This window comes from Babylonia areolata, chromosome 29 (genome assembly GCF_041734735.1).
Source record: "Babylonia areolata isolate BAREFJ2019XMU chromosome 29, ASM4173473v1, whole genome shotgun sequence".
NCBI lineage: Eukaryota > Metazoa > Mollusca > Gastropoda > Neogastropoda > Buccinidae > Babylonia > Babylonia areolata.
This window is the reverse complement of record NC_134904.1, coordinates 39,758,771-39,783,702: the sequence shown is the minus strand read 5'-3', so window position 1 is coordinate 39,783,702 and position 24,932 is coordinate 39,758,771. Positions and strand designations below refer to the sequence as shown.

The 24,932-nt window shown below is 41.4% G+C and overlaps 2 protein-coding genes across 2 annotated transcripts; one reads left to right on the top strand and one right to left on the bottom strand.

Moving 5' to 3' along the window:
• The first annotated feature begins 905 nt into the window (after positions 1–905).
• Positions 906–19,251, top strand: LOC143302226 (leucine-rich repeat and WD repeat-containing protein 1-like). The gene is made up of 13 exons (XM_076616801.1): positions 906–945; positions 2,440–2,522; positions 3,851–3,971; positions 5,455–5,561; positions 6,119–6,188; positions 7,079–7,201; positions 9,485–9,557; positions 10,898–11,062; positions 12,610–12,698; positions 13,687–13,842; positions 14,745–14,851; positions 16,649–16,702; positions 19,026–19,251. Exons 2-13 carry the CDS (start codon positions 2,472–2,474, stop codon positions 19,122–19,124), a joined length of 1,215 nt encoding a protein of 404 aa, XP_076472916.1. The 5' UTR covers positions 906–945; positions 2,440–2,471; the 3' UTR covers positions 19,125–19,251.
• Positions 19,252–20,127: 876 nt separating this feature from the next.
• Positions 20,128–24,902, bottom strand: LOC143302227 (NAD-dependent protein lipoamidase sirtuin-4, mitochondrial-like). The gene is made up of 4 exons (XM_076616802.1): positions 24,338–24,902; positions 23,552–23,783; positions 23,134–23,277; positions 20,128–21,787 (listed from the first exon to the last, which is right to left on the bottom strand). The coding sequence occupies exons 1-4, from the start codon at positions 24,778–24,780 to the stop codon at positions 21,617–21,619; spliced, it is 990 nt and encodes a 329-aa protein (XP_076472917.1). The 5' UTR covers positions 24,781–24,902; the 3' UTR covers positions 20,128–21,616.
• Positions 24,903–24,932: the final 30 nt, after the last annotated feature.

Sequence of the window (24,932 nt, the reverse complement as noted above, 5' to 3'; positions counted from 1 at the left end):
CAGCAACGGCGCTGCATGCGTGAGATGCGCTGACCTCCGACCGACGCCACCTCATTTGCGCCACTAGAAGACTTCACCCTAAGCAGTACCAACAAACTCTTCTGCCACACAGACTACAGAAAATTCTCTTTCTTCCTCCATACCAACACAGCCTGGGATGAAACTCGATCCTCCCAACCCACACCATCCTGTCTCCCTCCCTCAGTGCCGCCTTTACATCGAAGATACTGAGATCCCCCTGAAAAAACAACTGGCTGAACGGGGGTGGGATGGGGTGGGTTGGGAGTGGGGGGCGTAGGGCCGACAGGGGAGGGGGCTGATGGGGGGCTTAACGGTCGCACCCCTCGCTTGCTTTTTTTTTTTTTTATATTACTTTTTCTCTCTATCCTTTGTTTCCACTAAAAAAACGCTGTGCGATCCCCTAAAACGTCACCATTATTAAAGGTCGGCAACGACTGATGGATATTGCAGAATTTTAATCAGAAGAAGAAGAAATGATCGAGCCAACTCTGTAACTGATATCAGCAGATGCTATATGAAATGGACGTTTCAGAAAAATAACAAACTTGAAAGTCAACACTATCTATGAATAATGCTGCTATACTAAAAACGTTGTCTTTAAAGATTTCATTCGCATACAACTGTACGTGCACAAACAGAAGAACAGCACGAATACTTTATGTATAAACACACTGAAAGGGACCCCCCCCCCCCCCCCCCAAAAAAAAGAAAGAAAAAAAATGTTAGGAATTTTGATATATCCTGAAGTTAGTTTTTCTTCAGAAAGGAATTAAAAATACTTCCCCATACACGCACATGAAAAGAGTGGGATGTGTTGCGTTTTTCAGTGAAGAAGTTCAACCAGCAAAATAATGTGTTGTCCAAGGGAAGTCATTCTCATTAGTCCACGATCGTGTTTTTGCGGGAATTCTCATCGTCAGAAAGGTAATGCCAGGGATGGGGTTGCACGCAAAGAAACGCTGAATGTGATGATTGTAATTCCACGTCATTGGGTAATTTTAAAGAAAACAAATACGTGAATAAAAGACGGAATATAGCGTGCTACCGTTTTAGTGTATATTTTCATTTTTAGTCAATGAGTTTTCTTGGACAATATTCTATTTTTAATTCTCCAGAATTGGTAGCAGTGAAGGTAGTTGGTCAGTTTGGACGCACTTCAGAAATTTTATTTAATCCACCTCTTAAAACAATCATCAGACATGTCCGATTGAGTGTCTGCTGTAAAAGAAGGTAGCACGCCCATTGATAACATTTAAGGTTAACGACACAGCCCCCACCCTCCTCTCTCTCCCGCACGCACACACACACAACACACACACACACACACACACACGTACGTGCGCACTCACATACTCACCACTTGTTAAGCACTACATTTGCATTAGAATATGCAGGTAATATTTTAGTCAATATAACAGGACACACTCTCGACCATGTTGACAGCTCGAAATATCTTGGCGTTGACATAAGAAGTGACCTCAACTGGAAAGATCATGTAATGAGTCACCAACAAGGCCAACAGCATGGTAGGCTTTCTGAAAAGAAATCTGAAGACGTCCAACAAAACCACCAAAACCAGTGCTTACCTAACCCTTGTATGCCCACACCTGGAGTATTGCTCATCAGTTTGGAGCCCGTACAAAGTAGGTCAAAAGGGAAAGATTGAAATGGTGCAAAGAAGAGCAGCACGTTATGTATACAATGACTATGGTTGGACCAGCAGCGTAACATCCATGCTGCAAGAACTAGGATGGGAACCCCTTGAATCACGATGAAACAGGCAGAGGCTAGCTTTCATGCACAAGATCGTATATGGCACTGTGGACATCCCTCCAGACAAATTTCTCAAGAAAGGATCCACCAAAACAAGATCAAATCACCGACACAAGTTTGCACACCTCAGCACCTCCTCTGACCCATACAAGTTCAGTTTGTTCCTGTCAACCATTCCTGCCTGGAACTCCCTGCATGCAACAGCAGTAGAGGCTCCCTCCATAGTATCATTCAAGAGGGAGCTCATCACAATCCCAGCATAGACCCCTGCCCAACTAGCGAGTAGCCCCGCGATAAATGAAGGATAGGGTTGTGCCGCTCCAGGTCTTGACCTGAGGGTCACTACGATTACCGGATAAGCCTGTCCAGATACCATGTTAGGCTAGTTGGGTTCCCCCACCCCCACCCCTATTTTTTTTCCTGCTGCAATACGTTGCGCCTAAACTGAACATGGGTGTGCGGTTGGGGTGCTGAGGCTGCTTTAGACCCTTTTCTATCCTTTTGTTGTCCCAAACAGACCTATTTTAATGTTTCATCTTACGCCTCTGCGCACACAGGTCAACAATAGTGATGATGGCTGACCTTCCAAATTGAAGATGTTGTGTTCTACTTCATTTTCATTCATGTGCCTGTTTGTTTTTTCAGGAAAGAGGGACACTGTAACTTCCACTGGCAGGATGAAACCAAAAACCAAAAGATCAAGCAGACCTGATGTCATCAGCTCTCTAGTATGGACAGCTATTAGTATGCATTTTGAATGATTGTGTCATATAAATATTATTAATTTATGTGCAGTATAGTACACTCTTTCACAAGTATACATAGTCATGTCACACACTGTCATTATTTTTATTGTGTTGCTCTGATAACAGGTCAGTCATCAAGAATAATTTAGCATGCATTCATTGACACGTATATATAATGACATAATTATACACAGATACAGGACAATGTGCTTCTGAATTCACAATAAAAGAAAAATTCTCACACCTGCTGAATCAGCGGTTTGAATTGTGACAGAATGTCATATTCTTTTGGTTCTTGGACATTACAAAAATAAAATTTTTAATCTGGACAGAAGCAGGATGAAAATCCAGACGTTTTTTTAGATAGTTTGAAAATGCTAACATTTCTTTTTGAGAAGTTAAGACATCAGTTAGCTAGAAATATAGAGTTAGATTGTCACACAAACATAACACTTAAATTCATGCATGTTTTCAGTCAGCTAGAAATATAGATTTGGCTGAGTTAGATTGTCACACAAACATAACACTTAAATTCATGCATGTTTTCAGTCAGCTAGAAATAGAGATTTGGCTGAGTTAGATTGTCACACAAACATAACACTTAAATTCATGCATGTTTTCAGTCAGCTAGAAATATAGATTTGGCTGAGTTAGATTGTCACACAAACATAACACTTAAATTCATGCATGTTTTTTTTGTGAACACACTTGCTCCCAACCTTCCATGACATGAGGGTCAGGTTTCCAACATGGAAGCACACATATACAATCATGCATTTACTTACATACTCATGTATTTCCAACAAATATACATTTATGACTGCAACCAAATTTGTATTTGTATTTCTCATTTTTTTATCACAACAGATTTCTCTGTGTGAAATTTGGGCTGCTCTCTTCAGAGACCGAGAGAGAGAGTGTTGCTACACTGAGAGTGCCATCCATTTTTTTTTTTTTTTTGTATTTTTTCCTGCATGCAGTTTTATTTGTTTTTCCTATCAAAGTGACTTTTTTTTTTTTTTTTTTTTTTTTTTTTTTTTTACAGAATTTTGCCAGGAAAACCCTTTTGTTGCTGTGGGTTCTTTTACATGTGCTAAGTGCACGCTGCACATGGGACCTTGGTTTATCGTCTCATCTGAATATCATATATTCAGAGCTACAGGATAGGAGCAACATATCAGGATCAGTGTAATTTTTATTTATTTTTTATTATCAGGACTTGACCCTTTTAAAAATTATCTTTTTCTGTTATTTTTCTTTGTTATTTCCCCACTTCAGTAATTTTAGAAATTGTCTCCTGTGGTGTGCAGCCAGCGATGGGGGAGTATGACCCTCGGCACTTCCTGTGTTGCCACAGTCTTCTTGAGGGGGAGAAACGCAAAGCGACCAAAATCTGGATGTGCGCTTTCGAACCCAGCCTGGACAAAACAGGTGCAGTTCTGATTCAGTGGTGACAATCTGTTTCTGCTTCACATTTATACATACAGCTTTATCCACATTTCTTCTGCTCAGCTTCTCTGTGTGACTGGTGGAGTGAACATCCATGCCATGTTGTGAACACTACTCATTGTGTCTTGAGGGGAAAAAGTTGTGGATATTGCCCCTATTTAATCCTCTTTCATGCCATGTGGCATATACATATGGCCAGTTCCAGAGATCTTAACGGTTAAGTACTGCTTGTCTTAACACACCAGTTGATAACAGTGAAGGCCAATGAAACTTAAGTCCCCCTCCTCCCCACCTTTCTCTCCCGCACCCACGTACACACTCACACACACACTCAGGCGTAGTCATTCTCTTTCAGTTCTTGTTTTTGACTCACTTGTGTAAACAAAGTGAGTCTATGTTTTAACCCGGTGTTCGGTTGTCTGTGTGTGTGTGTGTCTGTGTGTCCGTGGTAAACTTTAACATTGACATTTTCTCTGCAAATACTTTGTCAGTTGACACCAAATTAGGCATAAAAATAGGAAAAATTCAGTTCTTTCCAGTCATCTTGTTTAAAACAATATTGCACCTCTGGGATGGGCACAAAAAAATAAAAAATGAAGCCTAATTATATGCAAACTGCATTTACTGTTATATTTTTTGTATTCTCTAAACCTGGCACTTTGATCTGATATTCTGACACAACAACAAGAGCTGTCATTATTATCATTTCTTGTTCAAACAGGAACTTCTTTTGCTAAGCATGGAAGTTTTATTTATTTTGCAAACGTTTTGGTGCAGATAGTAAAAAAGGGAAATTACTCTGTAATTAATGCTAGCGGACTTAATTTGCCACAAGTGAGTCTTGAAGGCCTTGCCTCTCTTGTTTTCAGCTGTTGTGCATGATGTCTCTCCTTTGGCCTTCTTCACTCCCTTTCTCTGGTGTCCAGTTTCAGTTTCAGTTTCACTTTCTCAAGGAGGCATCACTGCGTTCGGACAAATCCATACACGCTACACCACATCTGTTGAGCAGATGCCTGACCAGCAGCATAACCCAACGCGCTTAGTCAGGCCTTGAGTGCATGCTTACATATTTGTGTACCTATGAAAGGGGATTTCATTTTACGTAATTTCGCCAGAGGACAACAATCTCGTTGCCATGGGTTCTTTTTCAGTGCGCCAAGTGCGTGCTGCACACGGGACCTCGGTTTATCGTCTCATCCGAAAGACTAGACGCTCAGTTTGATTTTCCAGTCAAACTTAGGAGAAAGGGCGAGAGCGGGATTCGAACCCACACCCTCACGGACTCTGTGTATTGGCAGCTGAGCGTCTTAACCATTCTGCCACCTTCCTCCTGGTGTCCAGAAAAGAGCTACTGCTTGAAGTGCATCTGGAGTCTTTGTGTACATGTGCTGGTACATCTTCATTTCATATGTGTATTTATTATTCTGATTGTAATGAGAATTTCCTGATATTGATCAATTGGCAGGAGAAACAGGAAAGATGCTTGCGACATGTGGAGGCAACACAGTGTGTTTTATCGACTCATTGACTGGGCTGGTCATGAAACGCTTCAAGGATACCGACAGAGCTGAGGTAGACATCTTGGTTGTCTCGAGTGTCAGTTGGACTCAGTAAATTAACTGTTCTGTAGTGTGTTTCATCATCACGTTGTCATCATCTTCAACATCGGAATTGTCATCATTGTTGTGTTGTTGCTCGGACAAATGAGAAGAAAAACACATCTCATGTGTAATGAAGAACATATTTGATAATTGAAATAAACAAACAGAAACTAGTCTGTCATCTGCTTTGGCCCTGACCGTTGTTGTTCATCTGGCGCCCTCTGTTTTTTCTGAGCATCAAGGGCAGTAATTCTAATGTCATTAACTTGAGACACATCAATCATCATTGTCATGAATCCATGAATTGTTTTGTCATATGCCTCATGATGATCATCATCACCAGTATCTGTTTTTTATCATCATTTTTAGATAGTATGTCTTAATCAGTTGATGGGCACTTTACGTTAAAATGTCATGTGCCTCATGATGATAATCATCACGGATGTCATTGTATATTATGTATATATGATTTTAGTTTTGATAAGTGTTGCTGATCTTTCTATATATTGTTCTGTTTGTTTATTGCAGGATTTCTATACACTGGGGTGGACCACTTTAAAAGACGATGGCAAGAAGATCAATGTGCTGGCAGTGGCTGGTGGGTAATGCTGGTCACTTTTACATTCACCTGTGTTGATTCACATAGACATATAGAAATGTATGCATTCACACATGCATGCAGGCACAGAGAGAGTGTCCAAATGTAATTCAGCTTATACTTTTTGTTGTTGTTGCATTGACGTTTTTTCAACAGGCTCAAATTAAGGGGAAGTATAGAAAAAGCAGTATGAATGAATCTAGTGTGATGTGGTGGAGAATAAAACTTTTAAGCCCAATAAAATGGAGCAAAACGAAATATTTCACTTTCTCTTTGGGTTCTTAACTGAGGATGCCCAATGTCTGAAAGCAGCCAGAGTAAATTTTTTTATTTTTTAAAATTTTTTAAATTTTTTTATTTTTGCTGTCCCATCATCTGCGCCGTTTCAGTGGCATTACTCCCACGCCGCTCATTTAGATTCCCCCATACACGGCCACACCCGGGTTCGTCCGTCGCAGTTCCAGCGTCGACAGTCCACAGGGAACCATTGATGTTAGATCGCCAGGAGGCCACACACCAGAGGAGACCCTGCACTGCTGCTGAGTCACTTCGATGGTGTTCAGTGGTGCCTGTTCTGATTTAACGTGCTTAGGACACCACCTACTAAGCCCCCTACTAACGACAATAATCAGCCAGAGTAAATTAGAATAATCACATCCTTCGGAAGAGGGGATGTGTGAGAGGAGTTGGGTGATGATGATCTACAGCCCCTGAAGAAAAAGATGGGGATGGATCACATAGCAGTGCTGATTGGTTTTTTTTTTTTTTTTTTTTCCCTTGCTTTAAAAGTCAGGAAGTGTCTCCATACTTGTGTTTACCTGAATGAAAGATAATTTTGTGATGTATTTGCTATGTGCAAAGCGTAAAGAAGCATGTTCTGCATGTTGCAGGTCTGAGTTGCACCATCAAACTGATATACCCTGACCAGCTGGTCTGCTACAGCACAATCAAGGGTCATCGCAAATACATCAGCTGTCTGGCCTTTCATCCGCACTGCCCAAGTCTCCTCTTCAGTCAGTTTTCTATACTTACATTGTGTGCTGTGTGTGTGTGTGTGTGTGTGTGTGTGTGCCGTGTGTGTGTGTGTGCTGTGTGTGTGCTGTGTGTGCGTGTGTGTGTGTGTGTGTGCTGTGTGTGTGTTTGTGTGTGTGTGTGTGTGTGTGTGTGTGCCGTGTGTGTGTGTGTGCTGTGTGTGTGCTGTGTGTGTGTGTGTGTGTGTGTGTGTGTGTGTGTGTGTGTTTGTGTGTGTGTGTGTGTGTGCCGTGTGTGTTTGTGTGCCGTGTGTGTGTGTGTGTGTGTGTGCCGTGTGTGTGTTTTTGTGTGTGTGTGTGTGTTTTTGTGTGTGTGTGTGTGTGTGTGTTTTATCTTCAGTTTAACGTCTATTCACTATAAGTGTTTTTAGACCGACAGGAGTAAAGTGGATAAAGGAAAGGGAGTGCATGTGAATATTAGTGTAAAAAAAGTGTTCATGTTATGTATCAGAGGAAAGGTATAATTATTATTATAAGAAAAAGTCTAAAGAGATTGTGGTGTGTATTGAATGAGGTGTCATGGAAGGGAGAATATGTATATGCATATCAACAAGTATTAACCTACAACAGTGTAAATATAGATAACTACATTAATTATATTTCAGACATTCCGAAACTGTAAGTGAAATTTTATTATGTGTAGACTCAAAGTCAGTACTACAAGCTATAGAATCTTCAAATTCAAAAAAGCGAATTGAGATGACAGTGGAAATAAAACATTATTCACCAACTGACAAAACAGGGCATTAAAATAACTTTCTGTTGGGTACCTTCGCACTGTGGAATATCTTCAAATGAGTGTGTGTGTGTGTGTGTCTGTGTCTGTGTGTGTGTGTGTGAATCTCTTAGAAAGAGAGAGAGATGCAAAAACTGGCCTTTCACCCATTAGCCATAAATCACCTCCTCAGTCAATGGCTTTCTGATTTTCTAAGAGTTGTGTGTGTTGGTGATGATGTATGTTATTTTCTGTTGTTATTTTTTTTCTGTGTGTTGGTGTGGGTGTGTGTACTGTTAGAGTATTTGGGATGATTAGGCCAACATAGCTACCATCTATGGATGGTGTCTTCACAAAATCTGCCTCAGAATAAATGTTTGGCTGTTTATAATCTGTCTCATTGGTAGTCCTGGGGATGGGGTAGTATTAGCTTCGGACATATGTTTTAGTTCTCATCTCCTTCCATGTTTGTGGGGTGCAGTTCACATGTTTCTGCATGTGGGTGTTTGTATGCAGGACTGTTTTCACCCCCTGTCGTTCAGGTGTGCTCCTGTTCACTGTGGGTACTTGTTTCCATAACCCACCAAATACTGACATTGATCAACAGATCTTTTGCATGAATGTTTGATGTGCATGCCTGTTCATACACATGAAGGCGGTTTAGGCACTAGCAGGTCTTGTTAATTTACCATCTCATGTGAAAGACTAGCACTCAGACCACGAGTCAAGGTCAGATGAAATGTAGGGGTGGGGTAAAAATCCTCGTTCTGCGTTTACTGTTCGTACTTGAATAATAAACAAAAAACTCAGTCTGTATATAGATTTTTCATTTTAGCCACTAATTTGATATTGAAACTTTTCTTGTTATCTTTGAATATGCATACTGTATTGAGTAGCGACAGTTTAGAGGAAATCAATAGTCAGTGATTGCTGCGGAAGATTTGTCACATGCGGGATAAAGTGGATTGGTGGCCTAATGTTAATGCGTCCACCTAGGAACTGAGAGAATCCGAGTGCATTGATTGATTCCTGCACTAGCCAGAATTTTCTCCCAGCTCCACTAGACTTTGAGCAGTCGTCTGAACACTAGCAAATCAGATGAGATGATAAACTGAGGTCCTGTTTGCATCATGCAGTTAGCGCATGTAAAAGAACCCTCGACAATGAGAGTTGTCATTGGAAAATTTCATTGTAAAATCCACTCCGATATGTGTGTGTGTGAGTGTGTATGTGTGTGTGTGTGTGTGTGTGTGTGTGTGTGTGTGTGTGTGAAACTGAATTCTCCCTGAACAACATAGGAAAAGAACTATGACCTGTGTGTGTGCGTGCGAGTGTGCTTGTGTGTGTTGTGGTTGTGTGTGTGTGGTGGGGATGAATGATTTTTTTGATAATGTTTGGTATCTTGTGTTCAGTTTTTCCTTTTTGATATCTGCATGTGTGTTCTATTTGTAAACGCCTGGGGCTTATTTTCAAGATTAGGCGTAAATGCTCATAATAGAGAAGTATCCCCATCAGTGGGTGAAGACGGGTGTGACTGGTGCTGTTGGCAGGTGGGTCCAAGGACGGCTCCATCATGCTATGGAACATTGGGACACCAGGTGCTGAGGGAACTGTCAACCACAGGTAAGCATATCTCTATTCTTCTTCTTCGTTCGTGGGCTGCAACTCCCACGTTCACTCGTATGTACACGAGTCTGCTTTTATGTGTATGACTGTTTTTGTTTTTTTTACCCCGCCATGTAGCAGCCATACACCGTTTTTGGAGGGTGTGCATGCTGGGTATGTTCTTGTTTCCCTAACCCACCGAATGCTTACATTTATAAATTCAGAAGAGATGAGAAATCAGGATGCTTGAAAGTTCTGCAATGAGCGTGACTGTCTCAGTGTTCCTGGTTGAATTTTTTGGTTTTTTTGTTTGTTTGTTAATATTAACATAGGTCTTACATTTCGCAAGGCAGTGCTATTGTTTTAACAGTTATGCTGATGTGTGTGTTTTCCAATGTAATGTTGACAGGTTAGAACATTACATTGGAATTGTAATGTGGTGCTACTACGGTTTATTAACAGTATTGTAGGTGTGTGTTTTAGGTCTTGATGTTGAAAGGGGTGTTGCATGTTGTAATGCAGTATTGTTAGTGTGTGTATTTTACATTGTGATGTTGACAGGTTGGTAATGTGCTGCATATTGTGATGTGCTGCTACAGTTTAACAGTATTGTTAGTGTGTGTATTTTACATTGTGATGTTGACAGGTTGATAATGCACTGCATATTGTGATGTGCTGCTACAGTTTAACAGTGATGTGGGGCGGTGTATTTTATGTTGTGTCATTGACAGGTTGAAACAGGTGTTGCATGTCGAGTTATACATCTACAGTTTTGCAGTATTGTCAGTATGCCGGGGGGGAAAATTCTAAACTGAAATATTGAACTTAGAAAGAATCAGATATGCAGCAGTATAAGTTTTATTTGTTTATTTATTTATTATTTTAGAGGTGTGAAGTAACTGCAATTGTTTGTTGCTTGTGAATGAAAACAGTGCTGTTATTTTTTTGGTGTCTGTGAGGTGCTATATTGTAATGAACAAACACTGTCCAGTCAAACTTGACTTTTTTTTTGAAGGGTAGTTTTTGTTAGGTTCATGATGATCAAGATTAAAGTAAATATCACACAAACACAGACACACGGACGCACAACCACACACTAACACTAACACACACCTGCACGCACGTGTACGCATGCGCACACACGCAGACGCACGCGTGCGTACAGACACACACACACAAGCATGCACACCCACGCACACATACAATGCAACACACCACACACCACTCTCCACAGCACCACACACACACACACATACACGTGCACACGCGCACGCACGCATCAACCAATCAACCAACCAACCCACTAACCAACCAACAAACAAATGTTGATGTGTGTATTTTGCGTTGTGATGTTTCAGTCCGGTGATGAAGTTGAAGACGTCGGCCAGCGTAGGGGACGCTCTGTGCATGGCCTTCAGCAGCTCCAAAAACACACTGGTGGCCGTGACGGAGAAAGGCTTTGTGGGGTGGTCGCTAGGCAACGTCACCGTCCCCTCCTCGTCCCACAGAACTCGTCTTGTTGAGTGAGTGATTTGAACCCCACCCTCGTCAGACTTTTCTTCCCCTCTGCTAGGCCTTGAGTGGTGGTGATCTGCGTGCCATTCACTTGTTGAGTGAGTGCTGTCCCCTTGTTTGGGTTTTGTTGATTCCCCTTTCTTGCTGGGTCTTCTTCTTCTTCTTCTACATTCACTCGTATGCACACGAGTGGGCTTTTACGTGTATGACCGTTTTTACCCCGCTATGTAGGCAGCCATACTCCGTTTTCGGGGGTGTGCATGCTGGGTATGTTCTTGTTTCCATAACCCACCAAACGCTGACATGGATTACAGGATCTTTAACGTGTGTATTTGATCTTCTGCTTGCGTATACACACAAAGGGGTCAGGCACTAGCAGGTCTGCACATATGTTGAGCTGGGAGATCGTAAAAATCTCCACCCTTTACCCACCAGGCGCCGTCACCGTGATTCGAACCCGGGACCCTCAGATTGACAGTCCAATCTGTTGACAGTGGTCAAAGCGTTGGACTGTCAATCTGAGGGTCCTGGGTTTGAATCATGGTGATGGCGCCTGGTGGGTGAAGGGTGGAGATTTTTACTATCTCCCAGGTCAACATATGTGCAGACCTGCTAGTGCCTGAACCCCCTTCGTGTGTATATGCAAGCAGAAGATTAAATACGCACGTTAAAGATCCTGTAATCCATGTCAGCATTCGGTGGGTTATGGAAACAAGAACATACCCAGCATGCACACCCCCAAAAACGGAGTATGGCTGCCTACATGGCGGGGTAAAAACGGTCATACACGTAAAAGCCCACTCGTGTGCATACGAGTGAACGTGGGAGTTGCAGCCCATGAACGCAGAAGAAGAAGAAGAAGGTGACATTGCTTTTGAATTCTCCTTTTACTTCATGCCACTGGTGTGATTTTTCCAGTGTTCTTGATGCTGGTTGATTTGTGGAATCTGTCATTGGAGAGAGTGGTGGTTATCCCTTTAGGGGCATTCTAACTCAGTCTGGCTCTCCAACTAAGCAGTAATTTTTGTTGTAACTGAACTTACTTTGTGCCCATTATACTTTCTGGCTTGTAAGGAAGCAATGTTTTTCTGTTGCTGTTTCCGTAACAAAGATTTTTTTTTTTCAGGACTGGGTTGTTAGCTCTGTGCCCAACCTGTAGGACCAGTGGATTGCATTTTGTCTTGCCTCTACCCTCGACCTATCCATCCTACAGAGATGCTAACTTTTATGATTTCACCGTATTTTGTTACGCTCGATTGCAGTTTGTTTTGACGTTTGTTTCGACATTACGCCAACATCAAAATTGTTCTGACGAGTTCTTTTTTGACTGAATAACATCTCAAGAATGCATCAGGTCATTGACTGACACTTGCTACACTATGCCTCTCTTGGGTGACCTCCTGAGGAAGTATAAACAGAGCTCCAATAAAAGACTGGACAGTGGAAAACAGACCTAATGTAACAATTGTAAACAGCCTCTGGTTGCAGTTACACACACACATACACACACACACCGCACACACACGCACAGTCAAGTATTCACTGTATTTTTCAGACAACACAGCTTTTCCATCACGTTGCTGAAGCCTGGCAAAAGCACCAAGGAAGTGGATTCTTTGGTTGCCATGGACAACGGGCTTGTGGGTAAGGAGCCGGACATCTGCTTTCAGAGTGGGATTGGATGGAGACGGGTTTGATGCCCTGTTGGCATCTGAACGTTTTGCTTCTATCGGTGTGTCCATGAGTGACTGGATAGGTTTCTTCTTGAATGAATGAATGATACGGTGTAGATGGTAGCTGTCCAGGTGTTGGAGGGTTGAGTTCCTTCTTGCAGGGTTGTCATCATATAGTTGTATTACAATTGAAATATAAGCATTTCTGTGTGTGGGGGAGAATGAGTATAGTTATATTACATTGAAATGTAAGCATTTGTGTGTGTGTGTGTGAACGAGCAAAATGATGTATTACATTGAAATGTAAGCAATTTTGTGTGTGTGTGTGTGTGTGTGTGATCAAGCAATATAATCATATTACATTGAAATGTAAGCATTTTGTGTGTGTGTGTGTGAACGAGCAAAATGATGTATTACATTGAAATGTAAGCAATTTTGTGTGTGTGTGTGTGTGTGTGTGAACGAGCAAAATGATGTATTACATTGAAATGTTAGTATTTTGTGTGTGTATGTGTGTGAACGAGCAGTATAATTGTATTATATTGAAATGTTAGCATTTGTGTGTGTGTGTGTGTGTGTGAACGAGCAAAATGATGTATTACATTGAATTGCAAGCATTTGTGTGTGTGTGTGTGTGAACGAGCAATACAGTTGTATTACATTGAAGTGTAAGCATTTTGTGTGTGTGCGTTTGTGTGTGTGTGAACGAGCAAAATGATGTATTACATTGAAATGTAAGCATTTGTGTGTGTGTGTGTGTGTGTGAACAAACAATATAATTGTATTACATTGAAATGTAAGCAGTGTATGTGTGTGTGTGTGTGTGAATAAGCAGTATAATGTATTACATTGAAATGTAAGCATTTTCGTGTGTGTGTGTGAATGAGCAATATAATTGTATTACATTGAAATGCAAGTAATCTTGTGTGTGTGTGTGTGTGTGTGTGTGTGTGAACCAGCAACCAAGTGTGTGGGAGCAGAAGACATTTTGGTGTGGAGTTTGGATGACCACCTCACCTCTCGGGGGTCCAAGAAGCAGATTCAGGTTATCCCTTTGCTGCGCCTCACTTTCCCGGAGGTGGGCGTCAAGTACATCAACATGGGATATACCAACGGTGCGCAGCTGTTTAATGGCCTGTTTTGGACAATAGTGTGTGGACGTAAGATACCTCGTCAAGAACTTTGCAAGACTTGATCAGCAGGATTTATCATTTATGTTCTCTTGAAACTAAAGAACAAAAACAAAAAAAGTTTCATGACATGTCAGTCCTTCTTCTGATTGAAGGAAGCCTAAAGGAACGACAAAAAATGATCTCTGCAAAAATGCTTTTTTAATTACACAGTCCTGATTGAAGGAAGCCTAAAGGAACAATGAAAAATGATCTCTGCTAAAATGCTTTTTTAATTACACAGTCCTTCTGATTGAAGGAAGCCTAAAGAAACGACGAAAAATGATCTCTGCTAAAATGCTTTTTTAATTACACATACTTAACCGTGACCCAACTAGTGCAGACTCCGGCAGGGGTCTGACATTCCTGTCCTGTGCAAACTACTATCCGCCTATGCGGAGAAAACAAAAGCAACTACGGCCGATAACCTCCCGGAAGTAGGTAACCTCCCCTTTGTCCTGCTGGCTAGCGCCCTTTTTTTCCGGCAGCCATCATGACTCCTGTTCCTGTTCTCTTCATACGGCTAAGTTTTTTTGTATTTTCTGCCTGTCTGTCGATTCTCTGGCGTTCTTGTAATGCTTTATTCCAGAAAGAGATCACAACTGAGATGGAAAGGAGAAATATGTGGATAAATCAAATGAAAATCTAATGCAGACTTTGTCAGATGATGACATCCACAATACTTGATTGAAACATTTATCAAAATACATGAATATGACAGAATGATGGCAGGTTGAGAGAGTGTAAACAAGGAGAAAACAGTGCACTCCTGTGTATTGTCACAACTATTATAATTTGTGTGAATTCTGTCACATCCTGTTACTGACGCTCTGGAATATTGATTGCAGGTGTGTTGAGTATAGGTGACGACAAGGGGAATATTTACCTGTACAACATGAAGGACATAGCTGAGTCAATACCTGCTTCTCTTTCCGCTCCACTGCAGCCATCACAGGTGTGTGTCTTTGTGTCATTTATGGACGTTTATTTATTTGTCTATTTATTTTCAAGGCAGTTTAAGTACCGTGGACTGTGGATAAGCAATTTGTGGTTTCTGGCAGTTGGCAGTACGTAGAAAGATTGAACAGGAGGTAACATAATCAACTGACAACATGAACTTTTCACAGCATTTGGTGCATAAAGCTAAATGGTGTCTACATGTTTTCCATTTTCGTGATAGCCTGATTGATATTTGTTTTTCATGCAACAGCACCTCATACCTGGCTAAAGAATCTTTTTTTCCCCCCGACATTTTCTAGTAAGATCTCGGTTGAGGTGTTAGTGTCCTGGGAGCTGATGTTCAGGTCACTTGTGCAGTTTCAGTTTCAGTTTCAGTAGCTCAAGGAGGCGTCACTGCGTTCAGACAAATCCATATATGCTGCACCACATCTGCCAAGCAGATGCCTGACCAGCAGCGTAACCCAACGCGCTTAGTCAGGCCTTGAGGACTTGTGCTAAGGTGCTTGAACAGTTACAAGATTTGATCAGTCAACCTTTTATCAGAGACAGGCAGACAAAGTATTTACTCACTTAAACTGTTGGTCTTCTCTTCTTCTTCTTCTTCTGCGTTCCCCGTGATCATGGTCTCAGACTTGCAGTCCTATGCTGGAAATGAAGGTGGTGGTCTTGATGAGGTCTTCTTTGGTGCCCCAGAGCTTTTCTGCCAGTGTGGCTCCATAGGGCCACTGCTGCGTCCATGCATCTTGATACAGGGGGCAGGACTGCAGGATGTGCTCCGGGGTTTGTGGGCCTGTCTTACACGGGCAGTCAGGAGTGTGTGACAGCTTCATTCGGTACATGTGGTCTCGCAGGCGGCAGTGCCCCGTCTTCTGTTAAAATGAATATTCTGGAGTCTGTTGGTTTTAGGTTTGGGTGATTAAGAAAGGGAACTGGGGAGGGGGCTGGATGAAGGAGTGTAGAAAGTATAGAAATTTTTTTTTTCTTTTTTTTTCTGCCCCATCATCTGCGCCGTTTCAGTGGCATTACTCCCACGCCGCTCATTTAGATTCCCCCATACACGGCCACACCCGGGTTCGTCCGTCGCAGTTCCAGCGTCGGCAGTCCACAGGGAACCATTGATGTTAGGTCGCCTGGAGGCCACACACCAGAGGAGACCCTGCACTGCTGCTGAGTCACTTCGGTGGTGTTCAGTGGTGCCTGTTCTGTTTTAACGTACTTAGGACACCACCTACTAAGCCCCCTACTAACGACAATAATGGCTTAGTTGCGGAGCCAGACTGAGTGAGCGTCTCTCCCAGAGTGGAGACCGCCACCACGTCCTTCAAACAACAGCCCCCCCATGAGAAAGTATAGAAAATTAGTCTGATACTGCTGAGAAATGAATCAGATCAAAGCGCTTTGTGGATGACCAGGAATGTACATGTGTTGAGTGTAAGTGTGTGCATGTGTGTGTGTGTGTGTTGAGAGTTTGTTGGTGCAAGTGTGTTTAGGTTGAGAGTGTGTGTGTTGCGAGTTTGTGTGTGTGAATTTGAGGAGAGTGTGTGCATATGTGTGTGGGCATGCGTGTACTGAGTGTGTGTGCGTGTATGTGTAGTGAGTATAATGGTACAAGTGTGTGTGTGTGTGTGGATAGTATGTGTGTGTGTTTGTGCGTGTGTGAGTGTTTGTTTAGTGAGCATGTGTATGTATTTGTGTGTGCGTGTGTGTATTGAGTGTGCATGTGTGTCTGCAGGTGTGTGTACATGTAGGGAGTGTGAGTGATGCACCTGTTTGTTTTGTGTGTGTGTTTCAGGTGTTGGAGTGGCCAGATGTAGACGGCCTGAGTGAAGAGGAGACCAAAGAAGATGTGAGTATTTCCAGTTTAACGTTTTTAATGCCCTAGGATCAGTCATTTCTAATTTTGTATTTTGTACTTCTTTTATCACAACAGATTTCTCTGTATGAAATTCGGGCTGCTCTCCCCAGGGAGAGCGTGTCGCTACACTACAGCACCACCCATTTTTTTGTATTTTTTCTTGCGTGCAGTTTTATTTGTTTTCCCTATCAAAGTGGATTTTTCTACAGAATTTTGCCAGGGACAACCCTTTTGTTGCCGTGGGTTCTTTCACGTGCACTAAGTGTATGCTGCACACGGGACCTCGGTTTATCGTCTCATCCGAATGACTAGCGTCCAGACCACCACTCAAGGTCTAGCGGAGGTGGAGAAAATATCGGCGGCTGAGCCGTGATTTGAACCAGCGCGTTCAGATTCTCTCGCTTCCTAAGCAGACATGTTACCCATAGGCCATCACTCCACTGAAGGCTGTCTTCCGGTCAAGGTAAAGCAATAACAAACAGAATTGTGCTTTTCTCTATGTATGTTTTGTCTTTTCATACGTTAACAACACTGATGTGAATGCATGATTTGCATATATAGGTAGAGTCGATTACACGATTCTTACGCAGTTGTTGACATGCATTGCAGACAAATGAATTTGTGTGAAAAGTTTGCATTCTCCCTTGAAAAAGTTCAAAGGGGGGAGAGTTTGTCAGATTTGTGTCCTCAAAAACACCCATGGTTACCCCAGCCTAGTCCTTCACTTGTTCTTGCTCTATGTTGGTTTTAGTTTTTCCCATTAAAAAAAAAAAAAAAAAAAATGTTGAGGTTGAAGTATGCATTTGCGCAATGACATCTGTGTCGAAGTGAGACTATACTTTGTCTGGGACATGATTTATAATCAAAGTGCTGTTGTACCTGACATGAAGACTGCACTAATATACAGAGATGGGAATCTTCAGTGTTCATACTGATGTCTGTATTTCTGAGAGGCCTCCAGGTTATTCCTGTGAATTGCACATTTTATTTGAGACAAGAGAGGCAAGGCCTTCAAGACTCACTTGTGATAAATTAAGTCCCCTAGCATTAATTACAGAGTAATTTCCCTTTTTTACTTTCTGCACCAAAACGTTTGCAAAAGTAAATAAAAATTCCATGCTTAGCAAAAGAAGTTCCTGTTTGAACAAAAAATGATAATAATGACTGCTCTTGTTGTTGGGTCAGAATAAGAGGTCAAAGTGCTAAGTTTAGAGAATACAAAAAATATAATTATAACAGTAAATGCAGTTTGCATATAATTAGGCTTCTTTTTAAAAAAAATTTTTGTGCCCATCCCAGAGGTGCAATATTGTTTTAAACAAGATGACTGGAAAGAACTGAATTTTTCCTATTTTTATGCCAAATTTTGTGTCAACTGACAAAGTATTTGCAGAGAAAATGTCAATGTTAAAGTTTACCACGGACACACAGACACACACACACACACACACAGACAACCGAACGCCAGGTTAAAACATAGACTCACTTTGTTTACACAAGTGAGTCAAAAATGTTTAGGGTATGCTGCAGTGCATAGTTTTGTAAAATCTTGTAAATTTTTTTTTTTTTTTAATCTGAAAACATGCAAGGAGAGGCTAGAATTTTTCGCCTCTAAAATGGTAAAAAAGGTCATGTTCTTCTGGGGACTGTGCCTGGACCCTTCATCAGGCTGTTGCATATGCACCTCTCTAGGGCCCATAGGCAGCCCCTGTGCCCCGCTCCAACTTTCAGTATATTTCTCAATCGCCTATTAGCATCTCTGAATATACAAAAAATCATGTAAAACTGGATCTGCTGATCACAAGGTGAATTCATTTTTCAGTGGGTGATCACTGTATTGATGATTCCATAAGAGAAGTGGGTTTGTGTAGTGTCCTTTGTAACAGTGAACTTTGTAATGATGTGGACTTTGTAACTGGTACAATTTTAACATAGTTACAGTGAATTTCACTATGGTTTCTTCATAACAGTGAACTCACAAGCGAAGTGATGTATTTCTGATGCTGAGGAACATTTTAGTAACATGTTCATTCTGCCAGTGTTCTGTGTACAGATGGTGATGAACTATGTAAGAGTGTTTCCATGATGATGATGACGAACACTGTACTTGATTCTCTATATTCAGGATAAACTTTGTAGAGACACATTTGTAAAGGTGGTGGTGGTGTGTGTGTGTGTACAGATGGTGATGAACTATGTAAGAGTGTTTCCATGATGATGATGATGACGAACACTGTACTTGATTCTCTATATTCAGGATAAACTTTGTAGAGACACATTTGTAAAGGTGGTGGTGGTGTGTGTGTTTGTGCAGGTGGTGATGAACATTGTAGTCGTGTCTTCAGACCGCAGTGTGGTGGCAGGGGGGACCGACAACAATCTTGTTTGTATCTGGCATCGGACGCAAAACTGATACAGTGATGTGTGCATGTGTGTGCGTGTGTGTGTGTGTGTGTGTGTGCAGGTGGTGATGAACATTGTAGTCGTGTCTTCAGACCGCAGTGTGGTGGCAGGGGGGACCGACAACAATCTTGTTTGCATTTGGCATCGGACGCAAAACTGATACAGTGGCGTGTGTGTGTGTGTGCGAACAAGACTCAAAGAGCTGGGCCAGGTCACCGAGAGAGAAATCAGAGGGAATGAAAATGAAATAAACGTGTGAGAGAGTGATCGACAAAGGACTGTACAGCAGAAGCAAATTTGATTTCAGAAGGAAAAGGTTCTCTGTTCTGTTTTAAGTTTATTTTATCTTCTCTCCATTTTTTTTAGATGGTTGTTTGCTGGCGTTGGCCATTTTTTTCACAGAAAGATAATGGCTGTTCCTTTGGGAAGTAAGCCAAGACAACACAATACAGGCAAGCAGTAGGGATCTCTGGTGTTGGTGGTCTGACTTGTGACAGGGCATGATGAGGATTAGGCGAAACAAACTTACTGCTGTTGCATAGATACCAGTCATGACAGTGGATTCACTTTCCCTAGATTGCAGCTGTTTGCTGGTGTGATATCTCACTGAATGCTCAGTATTTTACTTCTTTGTTTACAATCTAGAGATGAATTTATACGAAACATATTTTATACTGTAAAGAAATTTAATGAATACATTTTTTTTTTTAAATAAAGGAAATAGATTTGTTCAGAATTTAACTAATTAAGATTTTATGTTTGGTACCATGTTTTTATTTGTAAAAGACGGGTGTTAACACAAGCACATAAAATCTCATTTAATAGAATGTAAAGATTGCTTCGGTGTGTTGAATGCCTGTGCCTTCATTTTCAGTTTGCTCACAAAGATGTGGATGATATTTTGCCAGTGAATGTACCACAGGAATGTGCTTGAAGTGGTGAAGATGAAAAAAAAGTACAGTATACATCAGTTTTGACATGCTCACTGTGTGTGTGTGTGTGTGTGTGTGTGTTTCTTTTCATCCAAGATGTGTGAATTGATTATTTTTTCTTCTGAATGTAAGAAGCCCTCATGCACAAACTATTGTACTTAGCTGTCCATATTATTCAAAAAGCCCAACCTTACACTGCATGCCTTTTTTTTTTTTCTTTTTTTTTTAATCTTGCTGAGAATACAAGGAAATAACAATCTGCAACAGCAACAACAACAACATAATGTACACTGGAAAAGTCTCTGCAGAGGTTGTAGATCAGCAGTCTGCCTCTCTATTTCTTTTGTTATGCTTATTTCCATCACATTTTATAATGAAGAATATACCTGAAATAGGATTTTTTCTACTCATCTATATCCAAATGCTCTACCCCACATGATTTCTCTCTGGTATACTGTTTGGGCCGATTTAGATTTGCTGCTCAACACAACACAGAAAGACTGTGCCATTTCACTTTCTTTATAATGACCAAGATGAATTAGTTCTATACTTGTCAAAGAATACATCACCATTCCCAGTTCTGTAAGACATACAGGCATGGACAACCAGAATGACACAACCAATCTCAATCATCCACAACTCAACGACGACACAAAGTCAAGCTTGTTTATAAAAGCATGCATAGTATATGCCTCTGTTTGTCACAACAGTTTCCTAATATCACAACATACATCAATCAGAGCCTCCACTGAAGGTAGTTAATAATTTGGGAAGATATTTTTATCTTGACTTAACAGGGTGAGTGAAAATCTATGACAAGTAAACATCGTGTATCTTCACACTTGAAATAACTGCTAAATCTGGACAGAGATTGTGAGGGTTACTTAAAGAAGTAAAATAAAACAGGCAAATATAAAAGTCAAATGACTGGATATAAAAACTGTACAAAACGCATAAAGCACAGTATCTTGAATCCCAAAAGAGATCTGATGAACAATCCCGCACAAGTTCAAGTCTCAATGAGGCCCACAGAAAGGATGAAGGATTTGGCTGTTAAGTATGCAGCCCACACACAGACGTGCATAGGTCAATCCCATCCTGGCATCCTTGATCATATCCTCACATTACAGTAGAACTGCACTCACCTATTTTTCTCTCCACCCTCGCACCAAAATCCACACCGATGTTTACACTCTGTTGTGGACTGGTGTCGCAAACTTGGCCTTGCTGTGGATCAGATCTCTGTTTCAGATGCTGCATTTATCCAGCATTTTCTACACTTTTGAATAAGAAAATTACAACACCCCCACCTCCCTCAGTATCGATGTATCCCTCTTCCATCCCCCCCCACACACACACTCACCCCACCTCACCACCATTCCTATAACTTCAGATCAGTGTGGAAGGTTGACAAGAACTGAGCAATCACTGATTGTTGGGCGTCTTGACCACACCATGGAAAACCCATTTTAAGAGAACCCTGAGTACCTAGATATGTAAATGTCAGTGAGCATGTGTAAAATCTGCCAGACAAAAATGGGTGGAATACTGCATAGCCTGCTGACTCGTTTCAGGAGCTGGGTAGATTCAAGGCATCATGCACCCGCTGCAACGTGTGTCCACATCTGGAACGTATCTTCAAAGAGGCCAACTTGTCTGCTCTTGTCTGTCCGATGTTGAGGATTGCGATGGGTATATGTGACTCGGCGGCTCTGTTGGCAAGGCGAAATCCTGAGTACACCTGAAAACCGAAATGGACATAATGTTTACACACACACACACACATATATATTTTTTAACTGGTATGAATATTTATATAGTGCCAATCTTGTGTCAGAGACAAAGTGCTTTACAAACATGGAGTCATTTACACCACAGGCGGCTATGCTGGGAGAGGTAATTGAGAACTGCCTTCAGATGCTTGTCATTTGTTTCCTACGTCAGTCATTTAGGCTTCAGTTACACACACACACACACGTAGATAAGAGTGGATTTTAAAACAAAATTTTGCCAGGAACTACTCTTGTTGCTGTGGGTTATTTTGTTTGTATTAAACGCATGGTATATATACAGAACATCAGTTTATTGTTTTATCTGAATGCATAACATATTTTGAGTAACATTGTCCTTGAGGATTGCTACTATATGTCTTTGGACCCAAATAAAATATAGTCTCTTGTTCCATACCACCCTCTACCAGCTATAAAACTTTCTGTGTACTTGTGTGAATCTGTTCTTCTGTATTGATTTTTCAGTGAGTGTGATTGTTTTTCAAAATTTGACATTGATATGGATACTTACATAGTGCCTATACTCGGTCGGAGACCAAGCTCTGAGCACTTTACAAACACGGGGTCATTTGCACAACTGGCTGCCTACCTGGGTAGAGCCGACTGACGTCTACCACTGGGCACCCTTCATTCGTTTCCGCTGTGTGTCATTCAATCAGATTTCAGGCACGTACACATACACACTCAGACATACATGTAACATTTTCCGTGTATAACTGTTTAGTTTATTTACCCTGCCATGCAAATTTCATATATCACTATCAGTATTGTTATTCTCTGTTATAATTGACAACAGTTCTTTTATCATCATCTTCATTGATTTCTTGTTGCCACTGAATGTATTGAACAATTCAAAGAAGATTGTTGTTACTCTTTATAATAACTGAAAACGAAACGACGGGCGCAATAGCCGAGTGGTTAAAGTGTTGGACTGTCAATCTGAGGGTCCCAGGTTCAAATCACGGTGACGGCACCTGGTGGGTAAAGGGTGGAGATTTTTACGATCTCCCAGGTCAACATATGTGCAGACCTGCTAGTGCCTGAACCCCCTTTGTGTGTATATATAAGGCAAGCAGAAGATCAAATACGCACGTTAAAGATCCTGTAATCCATGTCAGCGTTCGGTGGGTTATGGAAACAAGAACATACCCAGCATGCACACCCCCAAAAACGGAGTATGGCTGCCTACATGTCGGGGTAAAAACGGTCATGCACGTAAAAGCCCACTTGTGCACATACAAGTGAACGCAGAAGAAGAAGAAAACGAAACATTCATCTCATAAACATATTACGTTACCTCAACTGAAGAGCCTGCAACAAGCATGGCGTCACTCTCTCCCAGTCTGTCAAAGGTGAAGTTGACGGTAGTCCGGGGCACATTGTCACCAAAGAAAACGATTTCTGGTTTCAAGATGCCTCCACATCGCTGGCATTCTGGTACCTGATGCAATGAAAAAATGTAATTCAGAATGAAACACATTTTTAAGACAAAGTATATATCTGAGAATGGATTTCTTAACAGGGTTGCAGTCCATGAGCATAAAAGAAAAGGAAGACAGATGAAGGTCAAGGGACATGAACTGGAAGTATTTTTATTTTGTGGAAAATGAGTGACATAAAGCAAACTGTATAATATTCTATCTTTCCTGTTTTCCTTTAAGTTATTATTTTGGTTTTAGAATGTCAAAAAAAAGCAACCAATATCCAAAGCTTACTTTGAAGCCTTGGACCTGTTCTGGCGTCAGACTGATGTCCCCATCTGGCGCCATCTGTGAGGAGTGTGCATGCCAGTCTGGATTCAGGGCCTTGATTTGTGCCTGCACTGCAATGCGAGGGACCTTGCTGTGACACGACAAGCAGACGACACGATGAGCGCTGCCATGGAGCTCTGTCACTTGACTGCTTCCTGCTTTATAATGCAGTGCATCCACGTTCTGCGTCACCAGCCTGCCCACAAAACAACATCAGTCTTTTGGCTGCTGATCCTTTGAGAAACTTTTTGAGAAAATTTTGGCAGGAACTAAAGAACAGTAAGTTCAGATCTGGAAGTAACGTTTGGACAAACCTTCACCTTATCATGGTCAGGACAAAACTACAGCCCTCTCTCTCTCTCTCACACACACACACATGAGGATACCACTTTAAGAAAATAATTATGATCAATTTCCAAAACCTGAAGGCTGATATTCACACACCTGTATCACTTTAAGACACTGATGATGAACTGCCCACTGCTGTTAAGTCTGAACACTACTTGCAGGTTACATAATTTGAACAATATATTCTTTATTAGCAGTTACTTCTGTCTGTATTTGTGGGCAGCAAATCCCACAATTGATCATACCTACCAGGTTTATGACCATTCTTACCCAGCCATAAAGGCAACGACACTGTGTTTTTCGGGGTTCACAGCAATTAATGTGAACATCATTTCAAAGATTTCTATATGCACCCCCCTAATCCCACCCCCACCCGCACACACACACACACATACACCCCACCAGTGTATTTTGCCTGCATTCTCCCATTGGCTGAGGATTCGGTGAGCTTGGTTAGGTAGGAAAGATGAAAAACGTGGCCATCCTACATAGTTTCTCGCCCAGTATCTTTGTCGAATCTCGGAACTGTTGAGAAAATCGGCGTAATTAACTGGCCGATTTTTACTCGTTGCATACAGCCCAACACCTTCGGATCTGTAGTCAGGAATCCCGCTTTCAGTTGAAATTCCTGCTCCCGTGAGGACAAACAATCTCTTAGCTCTTGAAACAAACTCTGTTAACTGACTGACATCTTGTTCTGATGCTTCTTCGCTGCGAGGAACGAATGGTAAAGTTTTAGTTGATGTGGATAGTTTCACTTTCAGATTCGAGCAGACGATATTTCTTTGTTGACCACTGTTTCGTGACGCAAAAACACACATTCGTATATTATTTGACAATGCCATAACAAAAATATTTAGAGGGGTAAATAAATACTACGTTCACAGTTTTCTAACCGATAAGAAAAGTCCTGATCGCTCCTGAAAATGGTTATTTAAACAGGGCACAATCACAGCATTGCGTAATCTCTGTGACTTACGTCCCTTTGCATGAACTT

Excerpts from the sequence above, each read along its gene's own strand:
- LOC143302226 (XM_076616801.1), top strand. The coding sequence starts at position 2,472 with ATGAAACCAAAAACCAAAAGATCAAGCAGACCTGATGTCATCAGCTCT. Across the intron at positions 2,523-3,850 it reads CTGATGTCATCAGCTCTCTA|CCAGCGATGGGGGAGTATGA; the intron begins GTATGGACAGCT and ends TGTGGTGTGCAG. Across the intron at positions 16,703-19,025 it reads AAGAGGAGACCAAAGAAGAT|GTGGTGATGAACATTGTAGT; the intron begins GTGAGTATTTCC and ends GTGTTTGTGCAG.
- LOC143302227 (XM_076616802.1), bottom strand. The coding sequence starts at position 24,780 with ATGGCATTGTCAAATAATATACGAATGTGTGTTTTTGCGTCACGAAAC. Across the intron at positions 23,784-24,337 it reads AATGCAGGCAAAATACACTG|GCTGGTGACGCAGAACGTGG; the intron begins GTGGGGTGTATG and ends TTTTGTGGGCAG. Across the intron at positions 23,278-23,551 it reads AACAGGTCCAAGGCTTCAAA|GTACCAGAATGCCAGCGATG; the intron begins GTAAGCTTTGGA and ends TCATTGCATCAG.